Source organism: Brassica rapa, chromosome A10 (genome assembly GCF_000309985.2).
Source record: "Brassica rapa cultivar Chiifu-401-42 chromosome A10, CAAS_Brap_v3.01, whole genome shotgun sequence".
NCBI classification, from domain to species: domain Eukaryota; kingdom Viridiplantae; phylum Streptophyta; class Magnoliopsida; order Brassicales; family Brassicaceae; genus Brassica; species Brassica rapa.
The window spans coordinates 18650378-18664778 of NC_024804.2; the positions used below are offsets into that span (position 1 = coordinate 18650378).

A 14401-nucleotide genomic window follows, 5' to 3' on the forward strand; every position below is an offset into this window, starting at 1 on the left:
TTCCCCTTTGTATAAGAATCGATGATTCTGTTGATCTTTGCTTATATATAAATCACATCATGAATTTTAAAATTTCTTTTGATCAAAAAATTAAAATTTCCTTCCAGTTTTCGGAAGTCTCTCAAAGAGAGTTATAAGCCCACCTTAAAGCTTCAAAATGGGCTTTGACAACTAATAATTATGTCCTTTCGTGGGCTTAGAAAAAGCCCATGTAAAATAATCTTAAACCCTATGACTTTTCCTTTTCCTGCAAAACGTTCGCCGGCCGATTTTGGTTTAAACCGGCCTAATCAAACCCCTTAACCGATCTCCTCGTCGCTCTTCCGCCACCACCTCTGATCGTTATTAGGTATTCTCACACAGAACTTTTGATTTTCTCTGTGACTGCTCTCTCTCTCTCTCTCTCTCAATACCAGGACAAAAGCTACTCTTAACTCACTTGTGGTTTGTACGCAGCTGAATAAGAAAAATGGTTCGCTCCAAGGCTCCCGGAAAGAAGCAGCAAAAGAAAGGAATCGACTTTAAGGTAGGGCTTTTCACTTTTCATCGAGTTTCATCGTTTAACTGTTTGGCTGATGATTTTTTTCTTTTGAATTTGGCAGAAAATAAAGAGAAAGCTCGGGAGAAAGTTACCTCCACCAAAGAACGCCACCAACACCGAGATTAAGTCTCAAGGTATCTCCTTTCTCCTCCCAATTCAAACTCTAAAAGCTCTCTGCTTGTTGTTGAAATAGCTTTGTTTGTTTATGTTTGCAGCAATTGTACTTCCTGAGCAGAGTGTGGGAGCAGACAAGAGTGGCTTCGCTACAAGCAAGAAAGGTCTGACCTTGGACGAGCTTCTCAAACAAACTTCACATCACAATGCCAAAGTTCGCAAAAGTACCTTCCTTTTTCCTTTTTCCTTTTTCCTCAGTGTTTTAGTTACATGTTTTCGTTGAAAAAATATAAATGTTTTTCGGTTTTGGTCTGTTGTGTAGATGCGTTACATGGTATCAAAGACCTTTTGGAGCATAACCCGGCGGAGCTACAGTCGCTTAAATACGCTATCGTAGATAAACTCAGGGAACGTCTTAGTGATGATGATAAGTCTGTGAGGGACACTTTCTATTTGCTTTTTGATTCCAAGATCTTCCCCTCTTGTGTTGAGGTATCGCTTCTTCTTCTTTCTTCTTTCACTTGCTTACATTTTAGCTGAAATGAGCATCTATTTTCTAGTTGAACCATTGTATGTATCTAACAGCCGATTATTCTATGTGCTGATTTATTCAGGATAACCAGGGACCTATGGTGTCACGTTTGATGCCATACATATTTAAAGCTATGGCTGAGTCATCTGTTGAAGTTCGTTTGATGGCTTTCAAGTTTTTCCACCTTGTTGTAAAGCACTACCCTCCTACCTTCTCCTTGTATGCTGATAAGGTATTATCTCCTTTGCTTTCCATCTTTCTAGTTATGCTGTTGTGTTTCTTTCTTACGTGGAAGATGTTCCTGAATTTTTCAACCTACCACTACTTCATGCAGATTCTAGAAAACTACAAGGATATCATTCAGAAAAACCATTTTTATGTGCAAGATAGAAGCAAGCTGAATGTAGCTCTTTCTGGGTTAGCACATTGCCTCTCTCTGTTGCCATGTGATGAGAGCGACACTGAATCACATAAAGAGGTATGTAGTCATATTTCACTCTGGATGACTCCAAAGTTCTTCTTTCCCAAATGCCATGAAGTAGCATAGCAATATGTATATGTTCCTGTTGGTTTTGGTCTCTTACTTGATAGAAAAAATGAGTATTATAGAATGCAGCTATATTGTTAGATTCAAGGGAACCATATGGATTAAAAATCAACCTCATGGGAATGTGCTTTGTTTTCCATATTCTAACAGTTTTCTATTTTGCATTTTGTGCTCATATGTTGGGACTTTACAGAATGAACCGCTACTTGCCTATGAACAAGATGCGGCAAACGAATCTGCTCGTACGTGCCGTCTGTCTTCTTTTTCTATTGTTTTTGAATGTGCTGAAGACGACAGTGTTGCTGACCATTTTACTATGTGCTCTCACAGGTTTTGCTCATGTCTCCGGGAGATTGAAGGAGATTGTTGGAGTCTTAATCAACTGTTTCCAAGATTTCATTCCGTTGATCCATACTCCGGGAGGATTCGACGAGAAATCATTTAGCTGTTTACACCATATTCTTTGCAGCATAGGTCATGCAATCAAGTTCTCCATCCGTATGCACGTTCAAAGACAGGCTATGTGGCTACCTGCAGCTGAGGATGTTACTCTAATGATATTGGATCAAGACATTGCACCACTTATATCAAAAAAGTTACTTGGTTCTTTCCCTCTTAATCCAGAGAACAATCTTTCTGGAAAGGTATGCATCACAACGCTAGACGATAAATAATAATGAGTAGTTTATTTATATGTTTTCAATAACACTGTTTAGCTGATTTGTTTTGTTGACAGGTTGATGAAAGGTACTTCATCCTCAATAGTGTACTAACAGAAATCTTTTTGGAAGTAAGTGATTGGAGCCACCTTCATACTGACCTGTGCAATAGATTTCTGGTATTCATTGAATATACTCTACTAGACAAGGTTAGCTTTCACTACTTTACTTTTTATAACTCCATCTAATTTATTTGTTTACTTACGATGTCTGTCTCTTTGTCTAAACTGCTAATTTACTTGCAAATCTAGAAGGGGAACAAAATGTCTCACCAGGATTTGCGAACATCTGTTTTGCAGGTCACCAGGAGCGATAGGCAGCGTAAACTTATTCCTAAACCTATTCACGAAAAGACTTTACTTGCACTCCTGCCCTCTATTCCAAAACTTATTTTGAGGATGGACAGTGACTGGAGAGAAAATCTTCTGCAGGTTTGTCTAAGATTCTTAGAGCAGTTTGAGCTTGACATATATTTCTCAGTTTATCTTATATCTAGCAGTAACATCATTGTACATCTGATTGATGGTATTGTGTATATATTTTCCAGGCATTTACTTCTACCTTCAACGATTGCAAACCAGAGTCTCCACTTACATTAGCCTGCATCTCAGTTGTTAGAAACGTGATTATCCCTGTAAGTACAAATTTAATTAGTATATTGGCCGACTGTTTGTATCTTTCTACTCATATTGATCAATAAATATGTTTCTTGTAATATCTACAGAATGGAGATATCCATTATCTCAGTGAAAGTGATCCTACTGTAAATAACTACCTGGGAGTTTGGGTCAACAAACTTCCATCGCTGTTAAATCAGTTGGGTGATAAACATCCATTATCATCACAGGTGCAAACCCATGACTCATGCAATTCATTGTCGATTTGATCAACAAGGATCACGTTCTCACTTATTTCTCTTTTATATTTTTTTTCTTCAGGCTGTTTTGAAGCTTTTGCTTGACCTTGGGCGAGTTGGCTGTCTGAATGCTTCCCCCACATTTGAAGAAGACATCATAAAGTTCTTCAACCCTTGTCATCAGGGAGAAGGTGCAACTCTCGCTTCTTAAGTGTCACTAATGACTAAACTGAAACAGGGCTTGTCAAATGTTTAATTGTACAGGTGATGTGTCTGGTGGAGCGTTTGCAAGCCTCCCTAGGGAAGCCCAAGATTTGGCTCTCGCTTTCCTTTACTACTTCACGATAAACAATTTTAGCTCTCCTCTGCTGGAATCAATAGTTTCATGCTGTCTGCGTGAGTATCACATTCCCTTCATAAATACATATGCTTTTGATTCCAACTTTTAAAGTCACCTCTTAGAGTGATGAAAAGTTAATTGACCAAACTCAATGCTTATTGCAGATCCACATCTTGAACCAGCTGTGTTGTGCCGGATAGTGGAAGTTGTTCACGATGCCTATAGCGCTGGATACATCCAGATCACAGATCATTTCAGCTTCCTCACCACCTTAGTTGCACGTTTTAAAGTTGTTCCAGGTACTAATATTCTATATGTAAATGATATGAGAGCTTGGTTTTTGTGCTTGCTTGCTTGAGAGATGATTATGGTTTTGATATTCATGCAGAGGAAGGCCAGTTTTCGATGGAGTGTAAAGAGCAGGAGACACATCGTGGCACATTAAAAGCACTTACAGAACTTGTGTGCTTACGTTTATCAAAAATGGGTGATGGCTCTCTCGTCCTCCAGATTCTAGAGAAAGTTCTACTCGAACAAATAGTAAGTAAGTTTGTATTTTGATAATACGTATACCTAAATGCATAATAACATCCATGTTCTTGTTGCAGAGTCTGAAGCCTGCGTTTGACAATGGATGTGCCATACTTAGGATTATATGCACGTTGGACTCTAAACCTACTAGCCTCTCTGAAAGCAGCATAACCACTCTAAGTGAATACTTACCTGGTTATTTAATCGACATAGTCAAGGTGAGAGCCCTTCGTTTCCTAATAAACCCTTTCTTGGGATTGACACATCTCTTCTATGCAGTGTATACCAGAAGATAAGGAGAACTCTTCTCTCTACATACAAACATGTCTCTACTATTTGATACCTTGCTATTTCATGTTCGAGCGAAGCTCCAAACTCACAGAAGAGGTTCTGAAAAGAATGCAATCCATAGTCAGTGAGAACACTAAGGCGCTTGAATCGGACCAAGACAGGGAGAGCGGTCGAAACTCGTTGAACTTGATACAGTGCGTTGTCTCTGTGGTCTTGCTGATGCACAACGACGTCAAAGTTAGGAAGATCATATCGTCTTCCAAGTCAGAGATCGATTTGATTCTGCAGGACGTTATCTCTTTACAGGTTTGATTCTCCTAGTCTCTCTCTTTACCGCTATGTAAACTGCAAAACCATGTGATGGAGACTAATGAGTTGTTTGTTTTCCCCCTTGCAGTCCTCTGGAAGCACGAGCTTGACCGTAGAAGGAAAACATATGATGAAAATGGCTGGAGAGCGGCTTAAGATTGCATCCAACAGCTTACTCACATAATGAACTTTACAAGTTATGTTTCGCAATGATGTAACATGAAATGTATTTGCTTCTGGTTGTTTTGAAAAGCAGCAATTTTGATGACAAAGACCAACTATATAGCTACTAAGTATCTTCCTTTGGTTTTGCCTTCTATTGATGTACCTTTATTCAAGTAACAAAAAGGAGAAAGATCATAGTTTTTTTTTGGACAATAGAAAGATTATAGCTTTATAAACATGAAGCAATGTTCATATGGAAGTTAAACTGTGTCACATAATTAGAGTTGATGATGGGCTTGGCTTAACCAATGATTAAGCCCATTTTTTTGGACAATAAAAAGATTATAGCTTAAAACATGAAGCAGTGCTCATATAAAGTTAAACTGTGTCATATAGGTAGAGCTTAACCAATGATTAAGCCCATTTTTTGGAGAATAGAAAGATTATAGGTTAAAAAGTATGAAGCAATATGAAGTTAAACTGTGTCACATAATTAGAGCTTAACCAATCATTGATTAAGCCCATTCGTTATTGGTTCAAATGAAGTTTACCTTTAATTTAAGTAATGGGCTTAGTTAATGACAAAGCCCATTTATTAAAGGACCCAAGATCCGACTGTTCATGGATTAAAAGGACCCAAGATCCGAATAATTTATAAAACCCTAAACTCTCAGTCTCTTCAGAGTTCAGATCATCTTCTCTCCGTACCGTCTCCTCCTCCTCCTCCTCCTCCTCCTCCTCTCTCTCTAACCGACTAAAACTCAAAACCATGGTTCGTTCTTTGCCGCTGGAATATTCTTATATCTTTCGTTTCTCAGTTATTGAGAGACTTGAGAGTGTATCGATTCACTGACTATCTCTGTTGTTTTGTTATTTGTTTTATTGATTGAAAAAAAAAAACAGGCGCAGGGAGATTACATTGAGCTGCACCAGAAGAGGCATGGACGCCGCCTCGATTACGAAGAGCGCAAGCGCAAGAAGGAGGCGCGTCAAGTTCACAAGCGCTCCAAACAGGCTCAGAATGTTCTCACTCCTTCTTCAAATCTTTGCTATTTACGCTTCCTATTACTGATTCGTGTCTAATTTGTGGTGAATTTGTGCAGTCTATAGGTATAAAGGGTAAGATGATTGCGAAGAAAAACTATGCTGAGAAAGCTCAAATGAAGAAGACGTAAGTATATATATATATATTTATAGCTGAGAAGACGTTTAGTGAGAGTTGTTGTGCTGTGTTTTGTGATTAATTACATATGTTTTTCTTTTTGACGTAATAGATTGAAAATGCACGAGGAGAGTTCATCAAGGCGTAAAGCTGATGAGGATGTTCAGGAAGGAGCTGTTCCTGCTTATCTTCTTGACCGTGAGAACACCACACGTGCCAAGGTTAGTATTTGTTTTAAGTTGATACTTGATATAGATGATTAGTTTTTGTTTCAGAGTTGATGTAGATGATTCTTGGTGGAAAGCTATACATGAGATGTGTTTGTGTGTGGGTGTAGGTTCTTAGCAATACTATTAAACAAAAGAGGAAAGAAAAAGCTGGGAAGTGGGAGGTGCCTCTGCCAAAGGTGAAAACTTTCTTCTAAATGATTTTTTTTACTTTGCAGTTAGCACTGTTTCTGCTTTAGTATTCGGTCAGTGTATTTTTCTAAGAAATGAGTAAGCTCAAAGTTTCTCTCTTGGATGCTAATAGCCCTTTGCTTTTCCAGGTTCGTCCTGTGGCTGAAGACGAAATGTTCAGAGTGATCCGATCTGGGAAGAGGAAGAGTATGTATCCTATTCAGTTTGCTTTGTAGCTAGTTTGGTTACTTACAAGTATTGAAATGCTTTTTCCCTTTTCTGCGTCAACTTTACAGCAAAACAGTGGAAGAGGATGGTAACGAAAGCTACATTTGTGGGACCTGGTTTCACAAGGAAGCCACCAAAGTACGAGCGTTTCATCCGCCCTTCTGGACTTCGTTTCACCAAGGCCCACGTCACTCACCCTGAATTGAGATGCACGTTCTGTCTTGAGATTATTGGAATCAAGAAGAACCCCAACGGTCCTATGTATACGTCACTTGGTGTCATGACTAGAGGAACTATCATTGAGGTTAGTTTGTCCCAAGATAGATACATATTAGGCTACAAAGGCTTGAAACATCTGTTGAGATTCTCATATATGGGAATTGATTTGCAGGTCAATGTGAGTGAGCTTGGTCTTGTTACACCAGCTGGAAAAGTTGTCTGGGGTAAGCGATCAAAATATACAGAAGTTTTGTGCATAATCGTGTCTTAACTCTCTCTATTTGCACTTGTTTCAGGGAAATACGCTCAAGTGACGAACAATCCAGAGAATGATGGATGTATTAACGCGGTTTTGCTTGTGTGAGCAATGTCAGAGAGATCTTGAGAGAGTGAAAAAAGAGGCAAGAATCATGGTGGTTACTCTATCTTTTGTTCTATGTTGACAACAGTTTTTATGTATCGTTGTGGTTTTGTCTTTCTCATACCTATTAACTAGCTCTTACAGCTTTCAAAGGGTCCACAATGTTAGATCAGTTACGTGCATGTAATGCAAAAAACATGAAAGTATACAAGTAGTTTTACTTGATAGAAATGCAAGATACATCTGTGAGATAAGATGAAGCTTTAAGTCTATATTTCAGCTTGTTGTTGGTAAGTCAATGGCTGAGTAATAGACACAGCTCGACCGCTCTGTGCCATTGTTCTTCCTCCAAGAACAAGGAAGAACAAGCAAGCCCGTTAGCAATATTTGGCGAAGTTCCCACGGTTCTTGAAAACGTAGTGGCATCTAGTTTCGTCCTGAAGGAGGTGTCTGGCCCGGTAGATAATTCTTGATCGAGTAGATACCGTGATGGGGAGTCCCCCACGAATAAAGATAATTGGGTCGTTTCTTGTTTTTTAGATAATTGGGCCGTTGTCTACAGACTCAAATGGCCCTTTGTTATGATGGAAAGTCAGCCTCAAATATTTTTCATATTTCCAATTATTTTGACATATTATACTTCTCTATATTTGTCTATTTTTATGAGATTTGGCAAGATATTTGTGTATTATTATGCGATACTTACAGAAAAATGTAATAGGACAACAAATTTCTTTTTAGTCAAATAATATAATTAATACACATTTATATTCTTACCTATTTTAATTAATTTACTTTTGTATTTTTTTTTCTCTTGTCGACATGTTTTAGCAAATCTTTTAATTGCTGGTAATTAAGGATAATCTAGCAATAATGGTATTTACTCACACAACTTTCAAATGAATAGTCAACAATCAAAGAGATAAGAATATGTAAGTGGATAAACAATAATAATGTATCCCTACTCAAAGATATATAGTGTCAAACATTAAATGTAACACATAATAACCTCTTTGAGGTAAGTTTTGTTTTCTGTAGATATGCTGACTAGATAATGCTTAATTCTATATATCCAAGAATATAAATTTTGAACATGTGTATATATATACGTATTGATAACGAATCATGGTCGTCTTCATATACTAGCAACAACATACATAACCGAAGCAATCAAACCAAAATCATTTCTGCCTTTTAATGAATCTCCAGAGAGTGAGAGACTGACTAAAAGGCTAAAACACTCTCTATCCAAACAAACTCTTCAGATTCTCGAGAAAAATATTGTTTTCTGTCTCCTAGTTTTGTCTCTTTGTAATAGATTCTTCTTTCCTGCATCTGTCTCTCTCCCATTTTTTCTGTAAGGGGAATCTGAGATTCAGTCTCGGAGAAAAAAAAATCGATTTTTTTTTGAATTGGTGATGTACATTGATTGCTTTCGTCTTTGATTGGAAAAATTATGAATCCGTCTGAATCGTCTCTCGGCGGGAAACAACCGAGTCTCCGTCGAAGCCTATCGACGCCGACGCTGTGCGGTGGAGGATCCACGGCGGCGGAGTTCTGCGGCGGCACGACGGCGGGATGCGCTGCCCTATGCTGCTGCGCCCCTTGCAGCGTGGTGAGCCTCGTCGTCTTCGCCGTCTACAAGGCTCCCCGGAGAATCTGCCGCCGCGCTATTCGCCGTGTGCGGCGGAGGAGACGAAGGATATCGAAGAAGAAAGAGGTTTTGGAGAATGGAGATTGCGAGAAGAAGCTGTGCAAAGTTGGGAGTTCACAGTTCGCGGTTCATCCGTTAGAGAGCAAAGACGATGGAGATTTGGATAAAGTAGCAATGTATTTGTCGGAGGATGAAGAAGAAGAAGAAGACGACGAAGTGATTGCTTTAGAGAAAGAGATGTGGAACAGATTTAACAGTGGAGGTTTCTGGCGAGCCGAAACGACGTCGTGTGGAAGAACCGATTAGTAGTAGACAGTTTGAAATGTAGTTTGATCAAAACATATGATCTTGTTCATAATTTTCAAATAAATGTCCCCATTTCAATGTATATATGATCAATGAGTTCACATCATAAGAAATCAAAAGACTCGAGATCGTATTAGAGGAATAATCAGGTTAATTATGTCTAAATCTTTACTTTTTAGAGGATTAATCAGGTTCATTATGTTTAGCCGTACAAGTAGACCACTAGCTGAAGAGTGAAGACTCTACTCTTTAACGACATTTTTTTATATAGAATATTGTAGTCAAATCAACCTGAAAAGCTAAATTTAATTTTATAGGGGAGATTCAAGATGCGTAATCTATAGGTTCATGAACTAAGTTGGCTGTGATTGGATCAGAAAACCATGGCAGCGTTGTTGTGTGTGTAGGTTACACATAATTCTATAGATTTCCACATGATAATAACAAAAAGAATCATAGAGGTTATTTAAACTAATGAGAAAGTGGAGAAAAGACATGTATATGAGTTTGGAACGTGTCAGTCATTACCCTAATGAATAGTTTAAGTAGGGATCAAATCACTTTGTGGTGAATATATAACATCCACAAATCGAAGATTCACAAACCACATCAGAACTATTAACTAAAATACACAAAACATAAAAGTAGAGTTGGTTTTGTACTAAGACGTGTTAAGTCTGTGATATAGATAAAGAGCAGAATTCAGCAATGGATTCGGAAGAAGCGTGGGATATGGAATATAGAAGTGCTATAGCTACATAGTAGGTGTGACAGCTTAGGGCTAGAGAGGGAGTGAGAGAAGGTCAGGTCAGGTGGTAAAATAATAAAGGAGGTTGAGTGAAACAAGTGAATAAAGTTAAATAACTAGGGTTCCATGTGATTCCAGAGCACAGTGTGTGTCTTCGTGTAAACTGTCCTTTTCTTTCTTTACCACTTTCTCCAGTGTGGGGACCCTTTTCATTTTTGTATCTAAACATTGATTCACTCAGTTCCTACCACCACGCCACTACTTCCCTCTCCCATATTTATTGAACTCGTAATTGTTTCCTCTTTTATCCCTACTTACAATAACATTTTTGTTTAGTTTCAAACTGTCTTACAATAGAAATGTGCAGCTTGTGATGCGACATTTCTTCATGAATTTAAGTATGCGGTGAATCCCATGCATTACGTCTTTCTATAACATTATGGTGAGGCGAACTTTGTATTCCATTTTGTCTTCCAATAATACATTATCTTGTTCATTCCTGAATAAAATTCACGTAGAGTAAAACCTACTCCAGTCTGAATTTATCAATCATGTAATTCTTATAAAAGAGTATGGACTTTTAATACATTTTTTTTGTATACATGATAATCGTTTATTATTTTGGTACTCTCTCACAGTTATTATTTAATTTTATAATGTGGGATCCTGGATACAATGTAAAGAGCAGCATGGTATTGAACAATTGACATGTCCATTCCATCTATATATAAACTAGTAATAAAACGAGTAACCATGTATTAAAAGTTCAATTGATATTTAATTTTAGAATTTTCTATTTTGTCTGCTTGTCGTGTTTGCTAGTAAAACATATACGAATTAAATTCCATATACCAAACGAATCACACATAACAAATAAAAAATGTTACTCTCAAATGATGCTAATCATGAGAACAGACTATTGTTGTTAGGAGACTTGAGCAACATGAGCTACAAGGGCAAGGTGGTGTCATCATGAAGATTCCCTGCTGCTCAAATCATAACTAGTCGTCTTATGGGAGAACGAGATAGACTATGTAAAAAAGGTTGAATCCATGGTTAGGCTGAGGACAGTCCACGAACCACGTTTGTAAGCTTTATAAAAGTGAGAAAAGTACGAAAGACCGAGAGGCTTCAGGGCATGTAACTAGTGATGTGTTCTTTAAAGAGGTGATATACATTTGTGGACTCCCTCACATACTGCTCCCAAACCTAAGGACTATAACGAAATGGGCCCTAACGGGCTAGAAGGCCCAAATAGAATATCAAAAAACCTTTTCTTGGTTAATTAAAGAAACCACGGTAGACGCTTCTTGTTTTAGACGTCTTTTACGCGCACATAAGTTCACAAACCCAAGGCGTACCGTGGTTACTAGACTAATGGCCTATTTAGATGGGAAGTTTACGTCCCAAACCGACAACTTTCTCTTAGAGCCACGTGTTCCTCTGCTCATCCTTGCTTCACAATCACATTCACTCCCATGAGTCTTTTTAGATTGTTCTTCACAATAATTTCATTTTCAAGTGAAGTACTATTATCACATATACTACTACATCATTTCCATGAACCAAATCACATAATTTTTCCGCTTACAGAAAAAAAGAGATTTCAAAGCTAAAGTCAGCAAACATTATAAAATTCTGAGTGGGTCCCAACACCAGCCTGGTCCGAAAGGTCGAAAACCCCAAAACTAAACAACACAGACACACAACCAAACTCATCTATCTCTCTCTCACATTTCCACTTGACATCGCCGACACTTCAAGACATTATATTAAAAGAAACAAAAAAATAAAAATAAAAGAAAGTAAACTCTTTCTTCACCCCCAGAAACAGAAAGAAAGTAAAGAGAAAAAAAAATTATTGTTCCAATCTTTCCGATCCAACAGAGCTCCATGGATCGTCGCATCTATGGTGGCTCCGCCGCCATTAATCTCATTCTCTCCCTCCTTGTCTTCTCCTCCACATCTGCATTATCCAAGAAGAACCAGATTCCTTCCTCCGGGTCGGGTCAGATCAACTCCAACTCCGTCCTCGTAGCTCTCCTCGACTCCCGTTACACGGAGCTCTCGGAGCTAGTCGAGAAGGCTCTCCTCCTTCAGACACTCGAGGAAGCCGTTGGCCGTCACAATATTACCATCTTCGCCCCTCGCAACGAAGCTCTGGAGCGTGAACTTGACCCTGAGTTCAAACGGTTCTTGCTCGAGCCAGGTAATCTCAAATCTCTCCAGACGCTTCTCATGTTCCACATTATCCCCAACCGGGTCGGGTCGGAGCAATGGCCCAAGGAAGACTCGGGTCGGGTCAAGCACGACACTCTAGGGAACGATCACCTCCATTTGATTAACGGAGACGGCAAGAAGATGGTAGATTCGGCTGAGATTATCCGACCCGACGACTTAACCCGACCCGACGGGTTGATCCACGGGATCGAGCGGCTTCTCATCCCCCGCTCCGTCCAAGAGGATTTCAACCGCCGCCGCAGCCTCCAGTCGATCTCCGCCGTCTTACCGGAAGGAGCTCCGGAGGTTGACCCGAGAACCAACCGTCTCAAGAAAAAACCCGCTCCGGTCCCCGCCGGAGCCCCGCCGGCGCTCCCGATCCAATCCGCGATGGCTCCAGGTCCGTCGCTAGCTCCGGCGCCGGCGCCGGGACCGGGAGGGAAGCACCACCACTTCGACGGCGAGGCGCAGGTCAAGGACTTCATCCACACTCTGCTGCATTACGGCGGCTACAACGAGATGGCGGACATTCTCGTGAATCTGACGTCGCTCGCGACGGAGATGGGTCGTCTGGTGTCGGAAGGGTACGTGCTGACGGTTCTTGCTCCCAACGACGAAGCCATGGCGAAGCTGACGACGGATCAGCTTAGCGAGCCTGGAGCTCCGGAGCAGATTGTGTATTACCATATTATCCCTGAGTATCAGACGGAGGAGAGTATGTATAACTCTGTGAGGAGATTTGGGAAGGTGAAGTTCGATACGCTGCGTTTTCCTCATAAGGTTGCGGCTAAGGAGGCTGATGGTTCGGTTAAGTTCGGTGACGGTGAGAGGTCGGCGTATTTGTTTGATCCGGACATTTATACGGACGGTCGGATCTCGGTTCAGGGGATTGATGGTGTTTTGTTCCCTGAAGTGGAGGAAGTTGTTGAATCGGTTAAGAAACCGGTTAAGAAAGTTGTTCAGCAGAGAAGAGGTACATTTTTTTTTTGGTTTCATGATCTTTTAGTTGCGTTTTACAATTGACAAGTTTAAACTGATCAGATGTTTGATTTGTGTGATGGAAGTAGTCACTAGTTGTTGAATGAGTGAGTTAGTCATGATCAAATGTAATTGGGGTTCTGGTTTAGGTTAATAACTGAGACGTAATGAGATCTTGAGAGTAGTAGTTTTGTGACAATCTGAGCAAGAGCAAGATTAAGGTTCCGAGAATGTAAGATGGGTCTAGTCATGGTAAGATCTGTCTAGTAATCAATTCGATGCTCTTGAAAGCAAAGGAGTCAACATTTTCGTTGAATGACTCGGTGTAGAGTTTACTGAGCAAATTAAGGATGCTGCTAGGAAAGTGTGAATATTGGTCCATGATAGTAAACACAAGCAAGAATCAAAATAGTGTGAGGCTTTTGTGTGTGTATGCTGGCTATAAGCATCTTATCACGTTTGGTATCTTCAAGATGACTTGTTAGCAAAATATGTTGATAGCTTTTTTAGCAAAGTAAAATCATTTATACTAATAACTAAGGGGAGAATCATGGAGAGATGAGAGGGTGTGTGTATTGATTGGTGATGAGATTTTGACCTAATAAAGGTGTGATTGTTGTGATTGAAACAAAACAGGGAAATTGTTGGAAGTAACATGTAGAATGCTTGGTGCTATTGGCAAGGACAGTTACCTCAGCAAATGCCTGTGAATTCACAAACCCGCAAAAGACACACATTCGAAAAGGTTAGGACCTTTTGCAATGTTAATTGGTCTGTTTAAGCGTATTGTTAGTTTATTACCTTGATTCATGTATTTCTCTCTTTACTCAGCTGACTCAAGATTTGGCATTGGTTGAATAGTAAACTGCACAGAGGATAATAATCTTCCATGGAGTGAAAATGATGTTTTGCTTTGTTTTCTTAAATATATATATCTTTTGAGGGGTGTTTTATACTTGGTCTTGGATTATGAATACTGTAAATTAGATTATACCAATCATTTATTTATTTGTTTTTGTGGTGTATGAGACTGTGAGTACAATCAATAAAAAAAGGGAAACAAAACCTTTTCTTTCATCTTAAGGATCGGTTGTTTCGTTGGTCTCATTGGCTTTCACTGTGGGGAAAGTATATTTCCATCTGGTCTGGTAAGAGAATATAATCATACTATGATTAGGTGTC

The 14401-nt window shown here is 39.4% G+C and overlaps 4 protein-coding genes across 6 annotated transcripts; all 4 read left to right on the forward strand.

The window, feature by feature from the left end:
* The first annotated feature begins 261 nt into the window (after positions 1-261).
* LOC103846975 lies at positions 262-5183 on the forward strand. Of its 2 annotated transcripts, XM_009123994.3 has the most exons (20): positions 262-349; positions 457-526; positions 603-675; positions 757-879; positions 978-1147; positions 1270-1419; positions 1522-1665; positions 1928-1976; positions 2065-2378; positions 2471-2602; positions 2753-2884; positions 3001-3087; positions 3178-3300; positions 3392-3500; positions 3574-3705; positions 3814-3948; positions 4038-4189; positions 4258-4398; positions 4460-4777; positions 4869-5183. In XM_009123994.3, exons 2-20 carry the CDS (start codon positions 470-472, stop codon positions 4962-4964), a joined length of 2637 nt encoding a protein of 878 aa, XP_009122242.1. In that variant the 5' UTR covers positions 262-349; positions 457-469; the 3' UTR covers positions 4965-5183. The 2 variants fall into 2 exon arrangements, with proteins under 2 accessions (XP_009122242.1, XP_033137758.1); XM_033281867.1 differs by having other exon boundaries at positions 275-526; positions 4071-4189.
* A 411-nt stretch (positions 5184-5594) lies between these two features.
* On the forward strand, positions 5595-7544 carry LOC103846974 (ribosome biogenesis protein NSA2 homolog). The gene is made up of 9 exons (XM_009123992.3): positions 5595-5717; positions 5849-5968; positions 6049-6116; positions 6220-6328; positions 6445-6513; positions 6655-6712; positions 6802-7037; positions 7125-7176; positions 7249-7544. The coding sequence occupies exons 1-9, from the start codon at positions 5715-5717 to the stop codon at positions 7314-7316; spliced, it is 783 nt and encodes a 260-aa protein (XP_009122240.1). The 5' UTR covers positions 5595-5714; the 3' UTR covers positions 7317-7544.
* Positions 7545-7809: 265 nt separating this feature from the next.
* On the forward strand, positions 7810-11846 carry LOC103846973. Its single transcript, XM_033281876.1, has one exon. The coding sequence runs from the start codon at positions 8770-8772 to the stop codon at positions 9271-9273; it is 504 nt and encodes a 167-aa protein (XP_033137767.1). The 5' UTR covers positions 7810-8769; the 3' UTR covers positions 9274-11846.
* On the forward strand, positions 11681-14296 carry LOC103846980 (fasciclin-like arabinogalactan protein 17). Of its 2 annotated transcripts, none has more exons than XR_004452362.1 (3): positions 11681-13214; positions 13848-13964; positions 14051-14296. XR_004452362.1 is itself a non-coding variant. In XM_009123998.3 (3 exons), the coding sequence occupies exons 1-2, from the start codon at positions 11915-11917 to the stop codon at positions 13927-13929; spliced, it is 1374 nt and encodes a 457-aa protein (XP_009122246.2). In that variant the 5' UTR covers positions 11681-11914; the 3' UTR covers positions 13930-13964; positions 14051-14296. The 2 variants fall into 2 exon arrangements, 1 of the variants encoding a protein (XP_009122246.2); XM_009123998.3 differs by having other exon boundaries at positions 13856-13964.
* Positions 14297-14401: the final 105 nt, after the last annotated feature.

Bases quoted from the DNA above. Each gene is read 5' to 3' on its own strand.
- LOC103846975 (XM_009123994.3), top strand. From the start codon at position 470: ATGGTTCGCTCCAAGGCTCCCGGAAAGAAGCAGCAAAAGAAAGGAATC. The intron at 3,088-3,177 runs GTAAGTACAAAT...TAATATCTACAG, and splicing joins TTAGAAACGTGATTATCCCT to AATGGAGATATCCATTATCT. The intron at 3,501-3,573 runs GTGCAACTCTCG...TTAATTGTACAG, and splicing joins CCCTTGTCATCAGGGAGAAG to GTGATGTGTCTGGTGGAGCG.
- LOC103846974 (XM_009123992.3), top strand. The intron at 6,117-6,219 runs GTAAGTATATAT...TTGACGTAATAG, and splicing joins AAAGCTCAAATGAAGAAGAC to ATTGAAAATGCACGAGGAGA. The intron at 7,038-7,124 runs GTTAGTTTGTCC...ATTGATTTGCAG, and splicing joins CTAGAGGAACTATCATTGAG to GTCAATGTGAGTGAGCTTGG.
- LOC103846973 (XM_033281876.1), top strand. From the start codon at position 8,770: ATGAATCCGTCTGAATCGTCTCTCGGCGGGAAACAACCGAGTCTCCGT.
- LOC103846980 (XM_009123998.3), top strand. From the start codon at position 11,915: ATGGATCGTCGCATCTATGGTGGCTCCGCCGCCATTAATCTCATTCTC. The intron at 13,215-13,855 runs GTACATTTTTTT...GAAACAAAACAG, and splicing joins AGTTGTTCAGCAGAGAAGAG to GGAAATTGTTGGAAGTAACA.